The 21,733-nt window shown below is 46.1% G+C and overlaps 1 protein-coding gene across 1 annotated transcript in view; it reads left to right on the forward strand.

Moving 5' to 3' along the window:
• The first annotated feature begins 622 nt into the window (after nt 1-622).
• LOC123035353 (transducin-like enhancer protein 2) overlaps nt 623-21,733 on the forward strand; it is a 36,505-nt gene continuing 15,394 nt past the window's right edge. Inside the window, exons 1-7 of the mRNA XM_044453428.1 lie at nt 623-631; nt 1,179-1,264; nt 2,334-2,397; nt 3,694-3,738; nt 10,005-10,067; nt 10,709-10,900; nt 21,124-21,225. Of these exons, the coding sequence (XP_044309363.1) occupies nt 623-631; nt 1,179-1,264; nt 2,334-2,397; nt 3,694-3,738; nt 10,005-10,067; nt 10,709-10,900; nt 21,124-21,225 (561 nt within the window). The remainder of the gene's footprint in view (nt 632-1,178; nt 1,265-2,333; nt 2,398-3,693; nt 3,739-10,004; nt 10,068-10,708; nt 10,901-21,123; nt 21,226-21,733) is intronic.

Below are 21,733 nucleotides of genomic sequence, written 5' to 3' on the forward strand. Positions count from 1 at the left end.
ACATGCCTACTCCGAAGTAAGCCCTACTGAAGTCAGTCGGATTTACTCCCAAGCGGCGGGAAACGGGGTGAGGGTTGGGGTTAGCTAAGCTCCCGGAGCTGCGTTACTTCTGGTGATGCACTTCTTGGCTTATTCACACAGAGAGGAGGGTGTTTGTACCCCCCACCCCGCTCAGTCTCCTATTATTATTAAATAAAATCACCCGTAGACACCCCGTGGCGTTCCAAGCCCGCAAGTGGCGGATTCCAGTCTTGCATTAGCAGCTGGAATTGCGGGAGTCCAGCTTTGCCTTCTGAGCTGACTTGCGGGATGCCTTGGAGGGTCTTTTCAATCAAGTGCAGGTGAGTTTGGTGTTATTCTAGCCGCCTCTGTGTTGGGAAGACGGGCAGTGTGAGGAGCTGTGCAGGCAAAAGGTACTCAAGGTGGATTTCTTCTCCCTCATCCTGGGAAAATTCCCTTAAGTAGCGTTTGCCCAAATTTTTATAGATGACGTAGACTCACCCCTCCGGGAGAAAAGAAGGGCAAGCTGCGCTCTTGAGCTGCGAGTTGTTTGTCCTTGTGGTATCCCATTTCCTCCCTTGCAAGGCTTTGCAAGCTGTCCCGGAGCGGTAACTCGCGCAAAATGCTACAGGTGATTCTTCCAAGGTTGTTCCTGCCAGGTGTCTGTCTGCCTTGGCAGCGGCTGCCGGCTCCCTTGGAGACAAGAACGTCCTTCCCCTGCAACGACTGAGCTTGCAGGGTGGTGGGGGGGGGGGGGGGGCAATAGCAAATCATCCAGGGGGGCGACAGGCACTGCACCATCGGGGGCGATAAATCCCGAATGAATGCATTTTCTGAGCATATGCGTGTGAGAATCAGTGCTTTAAAAGGAATGGTTCCCCCAGTGTGAGCCAAGGGTCATTTAAGCTGGGTTGTCTGCGTGTCTCTCCACCACCCGCTTTTAATGCACTGCAATGGAGACTGAGTAGATTCTGAGTTTAGACTGCAAGCAGCGTGAAGGCAAAGACCTGTGCTTAGTTTCCAAGATGCAAGTGCTAGCTGGGCTAGAAGCAGAATAAAGGTGTGCGATTCCCAGCATATTCCAGCCAGCCACAAGGAAAAGCGGAAGCAGAGGGTCTTTTGATTATTTTTATTACTTACACAATCCTCATCCCCCCCCCCCCCCCAATTTGCTTCAGTCTGGGCAACCGTTCAAGTACTCCATCATGGACATTTGTGAGCAGCTTAAGGAAGAGTTCCGGTTCCTCCACACTCAATACCACAGGTATGGCAGGGACGGGAAGGAGAGGACTGGGAGTGACAGGTGGCTGTGACAACTCGCAGCCAAGCTCGAACCTCCATGGCGAGTGGCAGTCTATCTCTCCAGGCAATCTGGCACTTCAGTGAAGTGCTCTTAGATGGCTGGATAGCTGTTTGGAGGACAAGGATCGTTCCTAACTCCTGTTCTCTTTTCTTCTTCTTCTTCTTCTTCTTCTTCTTCATCATCATTTTACAATGGCAGTTCACCGTTTTCAGGTTCCTCATTTAGGAGAGAAAGCTTTCTGACATAGGATGCAAATAGAGCTTATTTGTTGTACTGCACCACAGTGTTGCAGTATGCCTCCCAGGAGATTTTGGGGTTATAGCTTCTCAAAGCCTAGAAGGCTATTACAAAGAGGAAAGGATTGTAAGAAGGCACTTGATACATTCTTCTGTGTCTACAGAGTATTTGCAGTACTTAATGTTCTGTTTGGGGTTTGATCGCTTGTTTGCTTAAAAGAATTTATTTGCGGGGGTGGGGGGCATGCCTGGACGAATTTTCTTTGTATTCCGATTCCCCCGTTCAGCTATGGCCTTTCCATTGCTTTTCGCTGGCCTTGTTTTGTCTCGGTTTCTTTCAGGGCTAGAGGAAATGATTAGTCTAAGATAAAAGAAGCATTCTTACATTTCTCCTTGAATTCCCCCCACCCTACCCCTCCCTCTCTTTATATATATTTACTTTCTCTGCAATCTTCTTCTGCTCTCTACTCCTCACTTCGTGTTAAAAAGGACCCCCCCCCCAAAAAAAGAGGAGAATATGCGTGTGACACTCCCCCTTGGGTCAAGGAATGGTGCAGAACTGTTCCTAGACCAAGTGGCTAAAAACACAGGACCAGGACTCAGCCGATCAGGGTTCTCATCATTCAGCCACGGAGCCCATTGGTGGACTTTGGGCCAGGCACCGTCCTACCTCACAGGGCTGTTGTTGTGGTGGGGATAGAATTGGGAGCAGGAGGCGGAGCATCTGGAGAGCTGCCTTGGAAAAAGGTGAGATGTAAACCTAATGAATAAGCTGGGGCACTCTCTTTTTGCAGCCTGAAGCTAGAATGTGAGAAGCTAGCCAGCGAGAAGATAGAGATACAAAGGCATTATGTGATGGTAAGAGAAAAACAGCCTCTTTCTGCAGCCTTTGTCCTAAATGCAGCACAGTTGCAAAAGCTCAAGGAATTCTGGGCCGGCAACTGAGTGGGGCAGGCCCGGCAGGCACCCCCTGAGTCCGCCTGCTCATGGAACACTGTGCATTCCTTGTGCACAGAACAGACCATTCACCTGTACAGATCACGTCCACTGTTGACTCTGAACCGTGTCTCAGCCTGGAACATGCATCAGGGTGATAACAACTGAGAAGCTGTGTAGCTAATGGGGTGGATTACAAGTCCGAAAAATAAATACTAAATAAAAAGGGATTACCTGTGGAAGTCAAGTGGGAATGCATTGTTGGTACCGCTGCAAGGAAAGATTTAGCTGCTAGTTTAGGCAGCTTTTCTTCCAAAAAAGAAGATAACATAATTTGAGCAAATTCATGAAGGCTCAGGGATGTGGAACCTGAGGATTCCACCAGCCATCTGGCTTTTGCAGAGTCCCCCCTGGTTAAAATTGCTGCAATGCCTCACTTAAGGATTACCGGCTGGCAGGAGAGCTTTAAGCTAAAATACCAAACTACCTCTGTTTTTTCAATTTGCACCACCCACTGCTGGGATTCTATCCCAGAGAACTTCTCCAGAATTTGGAATTGGGGGTGAAAGAAGATAGTTTGTTTGTTTCGTTTTTATACCACCCAATAGCCCAGGCTCTCTGGGTGGTTAACAAAAGTTAAGAAAAAATTAAAACAAACACACATGAAAGATAAAATTAACTTGAAACAACAAATCCGCAACAGCAGCTGGAGCTGAATCAGCATAGAAGCATCACAGTGGTACAGAAAAATATGCAGCAGGGGAAATGAACTTAAAATGTTAAGCAATTAAAATGCCTGGGAATTAAAAAAAAAAAAAGGTTTTCACCTGCTGCTGAAAAGAATACAGAACAGCACCAGGTGTACCCTTTTGGGGCGCTCATTCCAAAACTGGGGTGCCACAACCACCTGGTAGCCACCTGCCTCAATTCCTTTAGAAGGGGCTCCCTGAATATGACCTCATACAAACTTCAGGGTTCACCCATGCCTACAGGTTCCCGATTTGGCACCTAAAACCACTCCAGATTTCTGTTTTTATTGAGAAATGCATGGATATGGTGCTCCTGTTCCAACTGCACTGAGGACTGATGCTTGCAGCCCAAGCGTTGGAAACTGGAAGAGGAAAAAGAGAAGGGCCCAAAGACCAGTTTGATGAGGTTAACTAAATCTGTAAATTCTTCCTTACTAAAGGAAGGAATGTTGTTTTTCTTTCATTTCAGTACTATGAGATGGCTTACGGATTGAATATTGAAATGCAGAAGCAGGTATGTGACGTCTAAGGGCTTTGGGAGGAAAACTGCATAGCACAATGCAAGTAGAATGTCGTGGGATCCGGAATTATCATTTTCGCTGGGGGAGAGATTGGGGATGAACAGAACACCCCCTGCCGTGTCTCTGTGTGAACTTCCTTAATTCTCCTTGCACGAACGGGGTGTCTTGTTCACTACTGGTATTGCACCATCCCAGGCCATGTGTTGACAAAATAAGGAAGCAGGAGGTCTCTGCCCCTAGCAGCTTGCAGTCCCATTCCAACAATATGAGTTCCTAGGGGGCCAAGGCTACTTTTTCAATTCATGCCCTTAGGTCAGGCAGGCAGGTGGAAGTTTGAGTGTTTAGTACGTGAGATGAGAAGCAAGAAGCTAAGCTGAAGGCCATGAAAGAAAGGGGGGTCCAAAGGAGAGGTTTGAGGCAGGGATGAGAGAGGGAACACAAGAGGATTCCTGCTTAATCCAACCAACGGCCTCCCTCTTCTTGCCTTCTGCCTTGCTTTCTGTCTGTCCTGAATATCCCACCTTTTAGCTTCTTGGGATGACCAAGGCATTCATTTATGTACCTCTCACTTAAGTGTGCCACACCTCCTCCTCAATCGCTCGGCTTTTTTCTGAGCTTCCAAAGCCCCAAATATTCAAAAGTTTCCTCGCAGGGGAGCTGCTCCCTCCCATTTGGACTGTGCTGGCTGTACCTTTTCCACCTGTACAGAGAGATGGGGGGCAAGAGCAGAGGGAGCACACCTGAGCCTTGTCGGTGTTTGGGCAGTTGTAGTACAGAGGGGTGAGAGCAACGGAGAGGAACTCTTGAAAGCAAGCCCAAGAATGTGGAGTTTCTGCAGCTGGGAGTTGGAGAAACAGTGACACTGGGCCAGGAGATTTGGAAATGCAAGGCATATTCAGTCTACTGTGTGGAGAATCCCTTGCAGGCCTGCATTTTGGCCCCAGAACGCCTGGGTATCTGACAATCTTAAAAACACACGCATGCAAACGGATGAAAGCAAGGAACGTGAAGGCCTCTGGTGAGCTTCAAAAGGGACTGTTCAAAGCCCCTATCCTGACAGAAAGGTGGACAAGTTAGTCTGAGATCAAATCAAGCCAGAGCTTTCCCTGGAAGCAAAAATGGCAGCCGTGAAGCTGCCTGGACACAAAATAAGGGGCTGGAGTCCTTGGAGAAGTGGAGGGCAGATGGAAGACCAAACATGAGATGGATCGACTCTGTCAAGGAAGTCACAGAACAGTTTTGTAAAATTTTGTAAATTTGAGAAAATTTGACAGTGCTTAACAACAAGCAGTTTGTAAAAGGCAGGCTTCTCCACCCCAGGCTGCTCATTAAGTCTGGGACTACAATCCCTGGCTTATTCCTTTTTCACACAATCTCCCTGAACCTAGTGACAGATTTTATTTTCCTGAGCTACCAGATCACCGTAGATGGGGACTGCAGCCAAGAAATTAAAAGGCGCTTGCTCCTGCGGAGGAAAGCTATGGCAAATCTAGGCAGCATACTAAAAAGCAGAGACATCACCCTGCCAACAAAAGTGCGTATAGTCAAGGCGATGGTTTTCCCAGTTGCAATGTATGGCTGTGAGAGTTGGACCATAAGGAAGGCTGAGCGCTGAAGAACTGAGGCCTTTGGACTGTGGTGCTGGAGGAGACTCCTGTGAGTCCCTTGGACCGCAAGGCGATCAAACCGGTCAGTCCTAGAGGAGATCAACCCTGACTGCTCTTTAGAAGGCCAGATCCTGAAGATGAAGCTCAATACTTTGGCCCCCTAATGAGAAGGAAGGACTCCCTGGAGAAGAGCCTAATACTGGGAACAATTCACGGCAAAAGAAGGAGGGGACGGCAGAGGATGAGGGTGCTGGATGGAGTCACTGAAGCAGTTGGTGTGAGCTTGGGTGGACTCCGGGGGATGGTGGAGGGCAGGAAGGCCTGGAGGAATGTTGTCCATGGGGTTGTGATGGGTCGGGCACAACTTTGCAATGAACAACAACAATGTATGGCCGAGTCAGATCATAACAAAGGCTGAGCGCTGAAGAACTGAGGCCTTTGGATTGTGGTGCTGGAGGAGAGTCCTGCGAGTCCCTTGGGCCACAAGGCGATCAAACCGGTCAGTCCTAGAGGAGATCAACCCTGACTGCTCTTTAGAAGGCCAGATCCTGAAGATGAAGCTCAAATGCTTTGGCCACCTAATGAGAAGGAAGGACTCCCTGGAGAAGAGCCTGATGCTGGGAACGATTGATGGCAAAAGGAGAAGGGGACGGCAGAGGATGAGGTGGCTGGATGGAGTCACTGGGGCAGTGAGTGTGGGCTTGGGTGGACTCAGGGGGATGGAGGAGGACAGGAAGGCCTGGAGGAGTGTTGTCCATGGGGTCGCGATGGGTTGGACATGACTTCGCAACTAGCAACAACAACAACTCCTTGACCCTTTCCCCTTCTGTGTGTTTCATAATGATGCATCCCCTCCCCTTTAAGTGAACCTGATGCACTTTGGTGGAGGGAAGAGAAACCGAAGGGAATAAGGCCCTGCCTACCTGGCAGTGAGCAAGTTTACAAGAAAAAGAAGACATTTTTGAGGGAAAATAAACTAAATGAAGGCAAGAGGCCCTGTTCTTCTTTTATTGCAGGTCAGATTTAAAAGCGCAAGAAAGCCGCTTGTTTTGATGCATCTTTTGGAAAATAGTGAACAATGTACGTAGCCATCTTTTGGGCCTTTTAAATGCATCTTTTGGAAAGCAACACAGGGGCAGGGGTAAAGAAGGAAATCACACCCTTTCCAGGAAAGTCTTTCTGCTCCATGAAGAGGTGTAGCCTGAGTCTGGAATTACACCTTCCAGAGCAAGGGATGCTTTTTGAAAAAGCCAATCCAAGGACTGAGCCCTGACTTTAAAGGTTTAATGATCCAGGTGGGGTTTAAGGAAGGCCCCACAAAGAAGGCAGGATTTGCACAGCTGGCTGAAGAACAGGTGAATACCAAAACTTTAAGAACAATGACAGTGCCAAAACCTATCAAGCCTCTTATTTTTTTGACCTGACCAAAGAGGCCAAAAGTACATTTTTTCTACCTGGACCGCGCTTTTGTTCCAGTTCCAATTTGCTTCCCGTCTCTGGGTGTATCAATCCAGCCATCGTGGGGCTGAGTGCCAGGGAACTTAGGTTGGCACAGTGCTTGAACTAAGTGGCAAGCAACTGCCACCCTGTCTCAGCTGCGTCGTCATTGCCAAGTCGTCTCTTCCTTCCTCCTTTTCCTGCAGTTTGCTCGGGCGGAGAGAACCAGCGTGGGAGGGCAGCAGCTGTATCTGTGGGAGTCACTTGTTGGCTGGTAGTTTCCCAGACAGTTTTTAAATGTTTTTATTTTTGCAAATCCTAGTAGGAACATTTGTGTAATCAACGCGTCTGAATTTCCCTTCCTCTGTCTTCATTTTCTCATGGATTTGTAGCGCTGCACTGTCTCCTCTTGATGCAAACTGACATGTTTTGGTTGAGAAAAGGGAAACCCAGGTGCCATTGTCACCTTCACAAAATTAAAACATCTGGGGCTTTTTAGCTTAGGAAAAGGGCAGATAACGGTGGAGATGGAGCAACATGGTAGAGGCATGCAAAGAGTGGAGAGCAGAGACAGTCTCTGCCCTCTCTCATAATATTGAATCATAGCATCATCATCATCATCATTATTATTATGATTATTATTATTATTATTATTATTATTATTATTATTATTATTATATAATCATCATAGAAATCATGATTTCTCAGAGTGTAGAATTAAAGCATGAACTTTGTTGTTTATTTATTGTTTGCTTTAAATATTGTTTTAAACAATATTTCCAGCCCAATTTTCAGCCCTGTAATCCCTGCTGGGGTGGCTTGAAGTATTAGAATTAACAAAATAAAAACCAATGCATATTGTGTGAATTGGCTAATTTTGCACAAAAATTAGCTGGAAAATGAGTCTGTGATTTTCAGGTGCTGCTTTGCACAAATATCATCAGTCATTTAAAATGTGCACAAAACATGGTCTGTCTTAAAGATGGAAGTCAAAAAAATAAATGCCTCCCACCTTCTTCTGATCCCTGATATTCCTGTTTCAGTTAATCCTTTCTTAAAACACTGAAACATCCTGCCCCTGTGAAGTGTGAGTGGGAAGTTACTATAGAAGATCCATTTGCCAATGGAAATTCATTCTCCATTCGTGGATTCTGGGATTTGCAGATGGGGCATAATTTTTAAAGCTTCCTTGACATTAAAAAATCCAACCAGTGCAGAAGTACTACAAAATATTCAAGGTTTTGAAAAACTGCACACATAAACCACTGATTGTCAAGGACTTCCACTGCTGTTCTTCAGGTGCTGGGTGAGGGCAGGCCTGCAGAATTACACCCCAAAGGCCTTCCATAGGAGGTCGCAGTGGCCACCAATCTGGATCCTTCAGAAGGGACTGGACAGATTCCTGGAGGGGAAGGCTAACTACAGATCCTAGTCTGGATCATTCTATGCTAAATGACCTCTTAAATCAGAGGCACTGTGCCTGCACACAGCAGTGGCTGTGGATGATGGGTGGGGGGGTTGCAGGTTTCCCATGGGCAGCTGTTAAGCCGCTGGTGAATCGCACGTCAGTGAAGTGGTGTGAAGTTCGAAGGAGCTGCCCATGGTTCTGCACCTACATTAGGGCTGCTATAAGCACCACGGACAGTTCCTTAAAAGTCAAGTTCGTGGCATGAAGAAGATACACGGCCCCTAACACTGCAATTTCACAGATAGCTAGGAAAGAACGCCGAAGAGAGAGGCCTTTGGTCAGTTCAAGAACCGTGATTCTGATTCTATGATTAATCACCGTTAATTTTATGTGATGCTTTACGCATGCTCAGGAGCCCTTGAGCTGCATCAACAGAACAGTGTAAAAACTGCCGTTCCTAAGTTGGCCCGCTCCTTTCTCCAAGCCCCCTTTCCTTTTGTGTCGTGTCTTTTTGGAGTGTAATCCAAGCAAGGAGTCACTTTTTCTTTATACGACTGGAGTAAATACCTGGAGAACAGTGATACAGGTGATTATGACAAGATGCTTTTTTTTTTTTTTTTTTTGCTGCAGCATTTTATCAAGATGGCTTTTTTGGCACCTTAATGGTTTCTTTAACCAGAGGCTACTGAAAATGCACAAAGTATTTTACATTCTCATAGGTAAACTAAAACTATGAGAATTAAACCTTAAAAATAACTAATTGCCATGGACCTTTGTTTTGTATGTTTTACCATATTTTATTGTTGATTTTAATCTATAATATGCTATGTTTTTTATTATGCTTTACTGTGCTTTTATCTTGTGTTGTGAGCTGCCCAGAGGTGCTGTGGAATAATTGAATGGCATACAAATGTTTTAAATAAGCAAATAATAAATAAATAGACCACAATTAAAGAGGAAAGGAAAAGAGCACAAAGAAGAATTGGAAAATCCATGTGCTCCCTAGAAAGGTCCACCTTGGGCCATCATTATATGCTTTTCAGAGCCAGGTCAAGACCTCTCTATTTGACCAATATTTTAAAGCTAATCAATTTTAATTGTATATTTATTCATTTAATTCATTTTAATCATGTCATTCTATACTCAGTTGTGGTGTAGCCAATTTATTTTGTTTAGGTTTTTAATATATTGTAAGCCATCAAGAGACGACAGTAATAGATGGCCTATAAATTTCCTAAATAAATAAATAGTTTCTTATTATTTAGGCCTCCCCCATCCATTGAATCCTCAGATGCCCATTTTTCTTCCAAAATGGAAAGAAAGATCAGATACTGGTTATATCTTTTTGCATTCATCTAAGCAACTTTCAAAAGACAAGAGCAAAGACCAACCTGAACTGTTAGGTGGGCTGAAATCAAGCACCCCAGGTTGTGCAAAGCTTATCTGAAGCACGGACATTCAGGTCATGCAAAAGACTTGACTGCTGTATAAAAGGGTGTCTAGATTGCTTGCTTCTGGTTTTGCAGTTAGATTTGGGTTTTGCAGGAGGCCTGACTTCGTTCGAACTGGAAAGCTGCTCTTACGTGCTAGCAAACTAGATTTCCGGGCACTCAGAGTTAGAAGAAGAAATATCAGTGGAGAGAATAGACTAAGAGAAACTGCCCCTACCTTTGACATTGCATCAGCCCAATGAATTCATGGACAAGCCAGGACCTGAACTCAGGTCCCTGACATTCACACAAACCTGGGGTGATTTCTTCTCTGTGTGTCCCCTCGCCTACTCATCTTCCTCTCCCTTCTCTTTTAGGCAGAGATCGTGAAAAGGCTGAATGCTATCTGTTCTCAAATAATTCCCTTTCTGACGCAGGAGGTAAGAACACCCCCGTTTCCATGGATTCCCCAGTTGAAAGGCTGGACCATCGCTCAGGATAGGATTAGAGGCCTTAAGCCAATTTAGTGAAATATAAGTTGATAAACGAAGATAGGATGGCTTAGATCACAGGAAGGTACAATTCACAGGATCCAAAGTCACAGACCTTTAAGTGCTGCTTTCAGATTCTCTGCCTTTCTTTTTTTTAACACAAGCCAAACTCCTGTTATCAAATCAAGAACTGGGAACTGGGCTTGTGGTTCAGTGGCAGCCATGCCAGAACGGGATCCTCTCCGGCTTATCTCTGATCAGTGGTGATATGACCATTTCTCAGCTCTCTCAGCTAGGTTGCATTCGGATGTTTTAAAATCCCCCATTATGGAGGATATTTTAAAGTGTGTAGAAGGAGGGCATTTTCATGAGAGGGAGGGCTCCCCGACCCCGGAAATATCACCACACTGCCACTGCTTTAAAAATGCCCCATTCATGCCGATGCAGGGCTTAAAAACCTGTTTCCTTGGCCATGCTGTATATCCCTGGAGCAATTCTAATATCTCCAGGAAGGTGGGAGAAGCCCCCTGCCTGGGTCCCCAAGAGAAGGGCCCCCCCTTCAAAATCCGGGTGTGTTTCTCTCCTTCCAGCATCAACAGCAGGTCCTGCAAGCCATAGACCAGGCCAAGCAGGTCTCCATCGGAGAACTTAGCAGCATGGTTTCGGTGAGTGATCTGGAGACGCAGCAGAAACCTCTTCATCGGAATATGCGAAGGACGCTGCTGAATCAGCCCCACGGCCTGTATCCTCTGGCACCGTTTCTAAATTCCCCTGCAGAACTGGTGAGGTCTTGCAGATGGGATGTATTTGATGAAGAGGCAGGCCTGAAAGGTGATGGGGGTCCCAGGTGGACAACTGGCAATTCTATGATGGGAACAGGTGGGCGGGGCAGCACCAGACAGGTCTCCCCTTGAGCTTCAGCTGTTTCTCCAGCGGCAGAAACAGCAGCAGCAGCTGCAACACCTTTCTCCTCCTCCCCCTCTCATCCCACTGACCCGCTCACCTTTTGGGCTCTCAGACTTCAGGTATGACTGGTATGAGCACTGTTTCTGGACTCCTGCCCATGTCGGGGACCCTGGTGACTCAGCCCAGGGTCAGGGTGAAGGAAGAACAAGGAACACAGGACTCTGAAAGCAATCTAGGTAAGAGGACTAAACCGTGGCTGGGCTGGGGCTCATGGTTGGAGATCAGGTGTGCTAGACAGGTGGGTGGGGTGTGATTGGAGTCACACATCCCCAGGTTCAAGCTGCAGGCTGGACTCTAAGTGCAGGGATGCTGTGATTTTAGGTCCTGGTCTTGTAGAGGGGTCAATTTAAGAGGGCCCATTATATTCAGCCATGTAGAGTGCAGAGAATATTTCTTGCCACCATCTTAGTACCATGAAATGCTTCCCAACTACCTTCCTGAAAAAAAGCAGCCAAAAGGCTTGCTTGGAAGAAGGTCCTCTGAGCATGTTCACTTTTGCATTTCCAACTCTCTTGAAGGGTAGGCTGCTGCCACATGGACTGGAAAAAGAAAATGGAATTTGCTTTTGCACCTGACACTCTGGCTGGTCCTTTGGGGCCCCTGGGCTGGAGATCCCCAGGTGCTAACCTGATGGTTCAGTCCAAGTGGGTCAGTCCTTGGAATCAGCCCATGGAAGAACAATGGAACAGAAGATGGGAAAGACCATCTTCTGGGGCTGGCAGGGGAGCTGTTGTCATTCTGAGCTGTGTCAAGACAGAGCCCAGTTCCCCCCATTGTGGTGGAGACATGGAGGGCTGCATTTAGATATCACGTGCTCTTGCATATTGCTCATGGTGAGTTAGGAGGGAGTGTAAGGGAGGGCATTGAGCGTCACTGTTCCTATGCAGTGGAACAAAGATGTTCAAGCAGCTGCCAAAATTCAAGCATGTGCTCATTTGCATAGCTCCACCTTCCATCCATGCCACAGCACAAGGGAATGTTGGAAATGGGGTTTTGCATAGCTCCTCCCCTTTATGCACCTCTGCCTCCTCCCCAGTTCTAGGTTTTGCATCTAATGACCATGCAGAAATAGGCCATTACATAATATTGGGGAGCTGTTTTGCATAGCTCTTCCCTTTCGTTTGCCTAATCCTTATCCCAAAGTTTTAGTGTTTGGTCTGTGATGTTGCGAGAGTCTGCCTGTTTCTTTTTTAAATGGCCTCTGGTGTTGTTTATACACCATCAACGGTGTTTCTGGCACTTTTTGGGGAACACAAAGAACAAAGAGCGAAATAGGGCTTGGCCCCAACGAGCTTACAAATCTCATAGTACAGGCAGGGGGAAGAGGGAGGAGAAAAGATGGCAGAAAGGCAAGGCTTGTAGGCTTGTTCAGCCTCTGGCCCCAGCGTTTTTCATTCACCGCAGCTGTTTTTTTTCAGGTCAGAAAAGGGGTGGGGGGCACAAGTGGCTAAAGCATGCTGGGAAGGTTGGTGCTATTTTCGACCTCAGGGAGAGCTGAAGCATGTTGTTCGGAGCCTGAGAGGGGGCTTTGACATAAGGGCATAATTGTGGCTGGGAGATTCTGCTTCCCCATTAGCCCTGGCATATGAATAGAGGGACCTCAAGCCATCTAATTTCACTTTAATGGAAAGAAATGTTGTTCTTATCATTATTGATAATTATGTTTCTATACTGCTCATAGCTTGCTGGGTAATTCACTGTATTTAACCAACTCATCCAGGTTTCAACCAGGTCCAGCAGAGAAAAAGGTCATTCAATATCTATAAACATTCCAGTGACTTTGCCTTCTCTTATGCTACAGTCATAGTTAACCTGGTGTCCCCAAGAGGGGATGGACTGCAGATCCCATCATCCCCAGCCAACTGGTGGGAATTGTGGCCCGATCCATTGGGAGAGGACCCAGGTCAGGAGGGCTATTCTAAGAGAAAGTCAGTGCTGTTCTCCCCAAATCAGAGTGTTTGTGTGTGAGGTGGGGTGTTGATGGACTGGGTCTTGGTGCCTCTGATCATATGCAGAGTGTCATTTTCTCTGGTCATTCTAGACAGATTTTTTTAAACAGGAGGGCTGGTATGCACACTTGGATATTTGATGCTACTGTTCCTAAAGCAAAAGAACTCTGCCAACACAGCGATGTCCAAATGCTCCGGAAATGGAGAAGGGAAGGGACGGAAGCATAAAGCTTATAGCAAAAAGCTCCCCTACTTTATTCAGAATATATTAATCACAAAAATATGCATGCAGTATCTCCCAGTACGCAGTGAGGGCTATTTAAGTGTCCAAATTCTAAGGCACCAGAGATCACACAGAATAAGACCGCATAATTTCACTTTCTGCATATCTTTGTTCGCTTGTAAATTTCCCGCCTTTATGTTTGCAAGAATTTCAAAAGAAACCTGAGAAGGTAGAGACATTTGCTGAATAATGTTTCCCAGGCCTTGCATGGCCCTTTGCTTCTCCCTGTGGTGACCAAAACTGGAATTAAATTCCTGCAAAATTGGCTAAAAATCTGCTTCATTGATTCAGGGCACAACGTTTCCTGGCAGAATTTCCCACTTTACACTCGTAGCTCAGTAGAGGAAGTGCCATGGTTTTTCTGGCAGGATTGGAGTGACAGATGAATTTGTCTGGACTTGTGGAGCTCAAGGAATCTTATGAGCACTGCATGGAGACATCCTGGAATCCACCCAACGGAGCATGTTCATCGGGGAGCAGAAGAAACGGTTCCCCATTCGTTATGAATCGCTTTGCATGCAGGCCGGATCAAAGCCAAAGAGATTTGGCAGGGCTCTTTAGAAAGCTTTCTTGGCCGCAATGCATCGTGGGATTCCATCCAGCATCTGTTAGCCTTCCCGTTTCTTTGGTGCGTTTCTTTCTTGATCTGGGGGGAAATGAAAGTTGCCCCCCCCCCCCGTTTATCTCTCAACCTTTGTGCCACAGTTGGGACCAAGGCCTGTCGAGAAACATTTCTTGGTCAAGACCTCACCTCACAGCAAAAGTCTATAAATGTGGACTGTCCAATTGCAAACTGGTCACCTAGGGTGAGGAGAACTAAACTCCAGGTGACAAGATGGGGGATGCTTTCCAGTCAGGGTGGTTCTTTTAAAGCAGGGTGCAGAATCTCAGGCCGTGGAGGGCAGTCTAACGCTCTGTTCCCTTCTCCTCAGCTCTAACTGTCAATAGTTTGTTTTTTCTGAAATGAAAGTCATCCTTCCCTGAAAGGAGGTCAACAACCCCTCCTCTAAGGCCATAAATGACTCAGAAGTGGATGAGAGTATGGGCAATTCCACTTCAGACTGCCGGGGGATATGTGCCTGCTTTGGAGTATATCTCCAACAGATATTCACGCTTCCATGGCCCACCTAGAAATAAAAAATGACCACAACCAGGTTGGTCTTGAAGTACCTTCTGTCTGGTTTTTTGAGCAGGGACAAAGAACCTGTCTCCCACCAGATGCTGGATTATGATTTCCATCATCCCCAAACCCTTGGCTGTGCTGATTGGGGCTGATGGGAGTTGGAGTGTGACAAGATCTTGGGTGTTTTACCAAGTCTTTCTTTGTTATTGTTTGGTTTTAAACTTTTAATGTGTTTCTGATTTCATTTATTTTATTGTATTTTAACATCTTATTGTAACATCTTAACATCTGTTCTAAGTGGCCCAGAGAGCTTTGGCTGTGGAGTGGTATAGAAATGAAACAAAGAGATATCTCGAGAGTGCCACAGAATTACTCTTCTGTGAAAAAATGCTTATTTGCAGTTACTTGTTTAAACAAGCAGCACATTCCAAGGGGTTCTGCATCCCTGCTTCAAAAGATCTGGCGGGGAGAAAGTCTTGAAGGGCCTCTGTCCGTCAGAGTGAACAGTGCCCAAGATCAAAGAAAGATCCTGAACTGGTGCAAAGTCACTTCCTAAAAAAATCTGGGCTTTATTTAAAACAATGAGGACCATATCTTACCTGACATGTATGGGAAGAAAAAGGTCATGGTAAGCTAAGCTTTTTTCAAGGTTGCTTTAGGTTAGATTTATTTCATCCCATTCTAGGTTTGGAAATTTTTAATTTTAAGTGTTCTTGTTTTTAATAGCAAAAAGTAAACTGCTTGTGTCAGTTATCCAAAGACTTGTTGGCTCTTGGCAGGGCTTCTGGGAGCAAGTGGACCTCCTTATTAAGCAGTTGGGATGGTGAAGCTGTAGGATCAGGTTGCAATTCTGTGCCATCTTATCTGGAAGTGCATGCCCTGGTGTGTTCTGTGGGATTTCATTCTGAATAGGCCTTGGAAATATTGAACTTTCAAAAAAAAATCTTCTACTTTACTAAGCAAGTCAACTAGAAACTCCCTTCCTTCAGAAGGCAATTGCTGATTGTGGTTCTTTGCTGGTGATGGAATGGCACTTTACACATGTTCAGAGGCACTGCTTTATTTATTGCATGTTCTGGACCTGACCCACTGTTGAAAAGATTCAACCCGGATCTTTTCAACTTCTCGAGGAACTCCACCCCAAATCAAACAGGACAGGGGTGTGGAAACTTGCTTTGCATGTGTTGTCAGATTCCTGGATCAACCATCCCTGGACCTTGGCTGTGCTTGTTGGGGCAGATGAGAACTGTTGTCCAATTATAGCTGTCTCCCCCATTCACCCTCCCCCATTCTCCTGCCTGGGCCTAGACTGCAAAACTTGCATTCATGCAACAGCCCTGCCTGCACAAAACTTTTCTGGTTATATTTAACTCCAGAATTACTACAGATTACAAATATCATCAAATGTTTGCCTTTTTCTTCTCTTTTTTCTCCAATTGTTGGGATGGCTGCTGGTTGGCATTACCTCCTGCTTCCAGAGCTTAATGTAAGCCAGGTAAGTAGCACTAAATTAGAAATGAGTGACTCTGACTGCTTGAGGGGGGTTGCTCGTATTTGCAGGGATTCCCTGTCAAAGCTGCACTTGGTCACTGAGCTCCACCCTTTCCCTAAAAATAAGGGATGCTCCTAGTCCTCATGGTTCTGACAGAAAGGGTGATTTGAATAAGAATGTAGGAAGCTGCCTTTGCTGAGTCAGGACTAGGAGAATCCTGGAAGCAGCTTGCCAGGGTCCTTTCCCACCCTACAGGTTGTTGCAGGTTGAGCCTGGGGTCTGCGCCCCCAACCTGCAGCCCTACTGAATTCTGCAACTGTACAATTCACAAGCATCATCTTGCACAACTCCCCTTGGTTTTGTAACTTTGGGTGACATGCAATGTACTTCTTAGACATGTTTGCATAATTTTCATACACTGCCATTCATCATGTGGAAAAATCATAATCTGCAACAAACACCCAAAGACCTACAAATCTACAAAGACCTACAAAGAATCCTCCTGGCTTCCTTTGAGGGCAAGCAGCAGAGTTGTTGGACATGCTGGAGTAGAAAGAAAGGGAGCCAGATTCGAATTCCCCCATGCCTTAATGTGTTTGGCAGGATTGTTGTAAGGTTTCTGGGACAGGGAAGGAACAAAACTCATTGAAGGAATGATATAAGATATGCATGCAATAAACTGATAAATTGCCAATATGCATGTTTCTTCTCAGCCCTAAGATCTAGACCATGCCTCTTAAAAAAAAATAGGAAGCCAATCATGCAGTTACCTGGGTTGCAACATTCAGGTGGCTTTTTGTATTCCTGTCCTCTGGAGCCACGGAAAGTCTGCTCCCGCATCTGCAAGACAGCTGTCAGATCTTTGATGGCTGTTCTTGCATCTCCTTCTCCGAGCTAAATGCACCAGCTCTTCACATCACCCCTCCTAAGGCTTCACTTCCAAACCCTTCCCACACCAGCGCCCTTCTCTGGATACCCTCCTGGTTTGACATTCCCCCTTTGACCCAACATTTCTGTACCGCTTGTTGCCAGAACTGTCTCAGGAGTTCACAACAGGGTAGAAAAACGCAATACATAAAACAGCACTGAAAACCTTTTAAAATGAAATAAAATAGCATTCAGATGCACTCAATGAAACGAAAAAGGCCCAGCCAAGAAGTAAAATAAGCACGTGCATAAACTTAGATGACAGAGGGGGTCTTTAGAGACCTTCACAAAGAGGCCCTGCCTTAACCTGCCAAATGCTTTTACTGAATGCCACTGATGATGGCTTTCACGCTTTTCGCAGCCACATTGCATGGGAGCCATTCAGGCTCCAAGGTCCTTCTTTGACCAACCAGCTTTCTCCCATCCTGCCCTTCCAGCATCTGTACTGGCAAATGTTTGTGGAATCTGGGTGCCCGAGAAAACAGAGATCTGGATGTACTAAAAATTGGGCAACTGTGTACAAATTTATGCCGCTGCTGAATGCCAGGGCACCAAAGAGCCTGGAAAGGGGTGTTTGGAGCCTGGGTTAGAATTAAAAATAGCGTCACTTTTCCGTGCTCTGCAACATGCGGTTGCAAAGTGTAGCCACAGCAAACTTAGCTTGATTTTTTAAAAAAAGGACTTAGATAAATGCGGGGGTGAGAGAATATGTCAGAGACTACTGTGCAAAATGGCATCTAGATGAGCCAGTGCCAGGGCGGCCACAGATGCCCGCTGGGTCTGTACACTTCCTAGTCTCTATTTTATTTTTTACCATGTGGCAAAGGGGCTGTTGCCCTCCAGTGCTGACTTATTTGGGTTCAAAGGTCTGGTTTGTATTTTGGAGAACGCCTCCCCCCCTCCATGCTTAGCTTCGCAGAAAAGTTTTTTTTTTTTTTTTTTGTTTTTGGTTTCTGTTTAATACCTTTGGAAGAAGCATCTTGGCACTGAGTAAGCATTTTAGGAATGGGCGAGCCTGCCCCATTTTGTGAGGGTGCCAGGACATGCTCTCCAAAGCTGACATGAGCCCACCAAGGGAGACAGGCTGCAGATCTCTGATCTGGGGAGCCTCCAAGATTAGAGGCTGTCTACCTCCGAGTATCAGTTGCTGGAAATCAACAGCGGAGTGGGGATTGCTTCCTTCTTGTTCTGCTTCTCAGAAGAATGTTTGGGCCACTGTGGTGAAACAGGGTGCGGAGAGCGGTCTGATCTTTGATCTGACCCAAAAATGCACTTCATGGACTCCAACTTTCTTCTCAGGCAGAACAACAAGAGAGGAACAACTAGGAATTCAAGACAGCCTCATAGATAATCCCAGTGTTTTTAAAAACATGAAACATAAAACTCGAGGGATTAATAGACCTTGTTGTGTCTCTATGTAATTAAAACTAAGATGTCCTGAACAACATCGGGGTGAAGGACAACCTTGTTTGGACAAAAACCTTCTCTGGTCTAGCCATATGTCCCAGACAGATGTGGCGATATTCATCAGTTGTGGTAAAGAGGGACTCACCTGTGTGCTTGCAAAGCATTGTGCGTAGCAAAGGGCTTCTGCCTTCGACCTTGTGTAGCACCTCAGGTTGCTCTGCATCAACACAGTTTCAAGAGAAAGCAACACACACAGTTCCTTTCAGCTGAAAGTACTTTTCAAGTGGTCAGGGCCGTGTGGGGGACCCAGGGCCATCATAACACATGCCCGTGGGCCCCATACTAATCTGTGTGTGTTAACCCTTGGGAAATGGGAAACCTTCCAAAATTAACAGTAGTTGTAGTTGTCGTAGGGGCCCCGGTACACTGCTTTGCCCGGGGCCCATAATACTGTTAAGACGGCCCTGGGGGGACCCTTGCCTTGCATTTGTGCTAGCTGACAAATGCGTCCACCCACCTTGCTTGGAGATTTTCTGGTTGGCTTCCAGGTAATTTTATTACACACCTGTAATTTTACCTGGAAGCATCTGGGTAACAGCTCTCCAGAATTTCAGGCAGTTTGTCCCTACCCTGCTTTGAGATGGGACCTCTGGAAAGCAAAGCCAGTCTTGTCCCCTCATCTATGGCCTTTCCCTGAAAGATGAAGTAAGATTCTAGTTCTCATGAGTGTAAATAAAGGGACTGTGGTCATAAAGGCTTGCAACTGCATGCTTTGATTTGTGCACACCTGTCTACCAGGTTCTTCAGTGAAAGGGTTCGAATGCTCTGCACAGGGGTTGTGGCGACTGGTGTTGAAACACTGTGGCTGCTAATCATCTTTAAGAGGCCCGTTTTTGTCCAGCTGCATCCCTTTCCAGCAGCGCATCAGTTAAGGCTTTGGAAGTAAACAGCTGGGCTTGCCTTTGATGGGGATTTTCCACTCCTGTCTCGCCTCATTATCTCCCCAAAGGGGCAGGACCAAGATTCATTGCAACTCCAGGGCAGAACCACAGTTATTCAAGTGCTGTTTTAATTTCAGCCACTGTACAAACACTCTGTGTGTGTCGGGCACCAGCTCCAAAAGGGCCCGCCTGCTCAAATTCATTTGCTCCCTGTGCCCTGGAGGCTTTTCATATCTAATTTTAATTCTTTGCAACAGATGGAAGGGGTAGGAATTGGCTCACTCAGTATTAGAAATGCACTCCTCATTTTTAATGGATCAATTCTGAATTCCCACCTAGAAGTTCCATGTGATGGAGCGTTTCCCATCTCCTTTTCATTTTAGAAGAACAGATTACCAACAAAGTGGGATGTAGCCCCTTTTTCACCTCCATCCTCTTTCTCCGACAGGATTCTGCCATCCAAACCTTGCTTTTACACATTTGCACATTTTCTCTTTCTTCATTCCCAGGGTTTGTGCCAGCTCTGTCTTTCTAAGGAGGGATAGAAGCAACATAGGTTCCAAATCCAACAACTTTCCACCCAGATTTGGAAAGTCGCCAGATTTGGATGTTCTTGCTCTTTTCTGAGTAAGCCTTCCTGAACTTGGTGGGACCAACTTCTGAGTAGAAATGCCTGCATGTTCTTCCCGGAATCCAGCCTTCCCCAAACGGATACCCTAAAGATCTTAATCCCTTTGTTATCCATTTTCGCATCATTGACTGCTCTGCAGTCATGTGGAGTCGTAAACAAATATATCTGGGGCTGCCAAAGTCAAGGGTCTGAGAATCACTTATCTTCACATTCATCAGGGCTAGAAACTTGTTTTTTAAAAGTAAAGAAGGCAGGCAGGCAGGAAGAAAAGAAAGAAAGGCAGGCAAGAAAGCAAGTGGATAGTTGAAGGAAGTTTCGTATCCAGTTCTGTATCCAGTTGTGACTGTAAAATAGACATGTCTATCCAAATTATGCAGGGGGCGCCCAATCGGGGCATGGCTTATTTTCCTATATCGATTCACTGCCGGACAACCAATATCCTTGCAGGGGCTTCCAGTAAACTTTGTATGTGATCAAGTACAAAAATGAAAGAACGAAATCCAGTCAAACAAAACCCGGGATGCGCACGTCTGTTCAGCGGCATTCCCGAATTTTGTGTGCCTAAATGCTTTAAGTAATTTTAAAGGCCGAGGAGGGGGTGGGGGTGGAAAGAAGCTGCCAAAAAGATGGCAAGGTAAGCACCAGGTGACCAGCCTCGAGGAAAGGCATGGTGGAGCACTTACCGGGAAGCTACTTACCGGCAGGGCCCATCAGCCAGAACTCCAGAGACTTTTCCACCTCTCCACCTGCTTCCTTCTCTGGCTTCTCACTCTGGCCCGGGCGATGCCGAGAAAAAGAAGCCAGAAATTCTCCAAGGCTCTCTATCTCCCAAGCAACCCCCAGATGTGGGAGAGGCTGAGAAATCTAGATTTGGCCCTCCAGACTGTGGGGCTAGCACTTCGAGGGGTGGGGGTGGCTCTTTGAGAGGGCCCTCATCTCACAACGAGGGACTCACCACCGAAAAGGCCCTTCTGCTGTACCTCCTCCCACAAGGGGATGGATGTAGAAGATCTTGAGGTCTGGTTAGGTACATCTGGAAGGAGGCGATTCTCCAGGTAGCCTGGCCCCAGGCTAGGGTGGCCCTTCCCAGTTCAAACTGGCAGCTTGAATTTGCATAGACAAGCAAGGAGTCAGCACAGAGAACAATCATATGCTGCCTCGGGGGATTTTTCTGTCCAGCTGTGCTCTGCTCAGGAGGAGATCGACTCTCCGGACCTGTTTCCATCTCTTGCCGAGACTTCCTGTGCATTAACTCGTGTTTCTTTCTCCTCTCTCTGCCTCTGAAGAGCAATTCTACATCTCCTTCAGTGAGCCTGAAAGAGGAGGACCAGCCGATCATAGTGGGGATAAAGCGCAAACGAGAAGTGAAAGAGGAGGATGAGCATTCGGTAAGCTTCACTTTCAAGCTTAATGGGATTAAGACGTCCATTCCTGCATGGCTTGCCTCTTTTGTATGATTTGTGCAGGAACTGAACATCCTTGTTTTGGTTGAATATCCTTCACAGAAACGGCCTAGTTTACTGCAAGCAGGGTTCAAATATCATGGCTTCTCTCCAGAAGTAGCACATGATTCCTTGTGCAGGGGGGAGGTTGAGGGTATAACCCCAAACCCAACAAGTTTCTTATGTCCCAAAGTGTATCCCATTGTTAAAGCACATCAAGCAAAAATAACACTTTGGACTGGAAAAATTGATTTTGCAGCCTGCATTTGTAGTTTTGTGCAAGCAAATCACAACTTAAATTGGAAAAATATTTGTTCTTTAATTGGGCTATTTTTCAGCTCTGTGGAATTAAGAATATAGGACCAAAAACAAGGAGCTCAAGTCTTTCCAGGTGTGCATGTTTTGTTTTGTTGGTGTTTCATTTTGGGTTTTTTTTTTTTTTTTTTTTTTTTTT

This window comes from Varanus komodoensis, unplaced genomic scaffold, assembly GCF_004798865.1.
Source record: "Varanus komodoensis strain SLA01 unplaced genomic scaffold, ASM479886v1 scaffold79, whole genome shotgun sequence".
Lineage (NCBI taxonomy): Eukaryota > Metazoa > Chordata > Lepidosauria > Squamata > Varanidae > Varanus > Varanus komodoensis.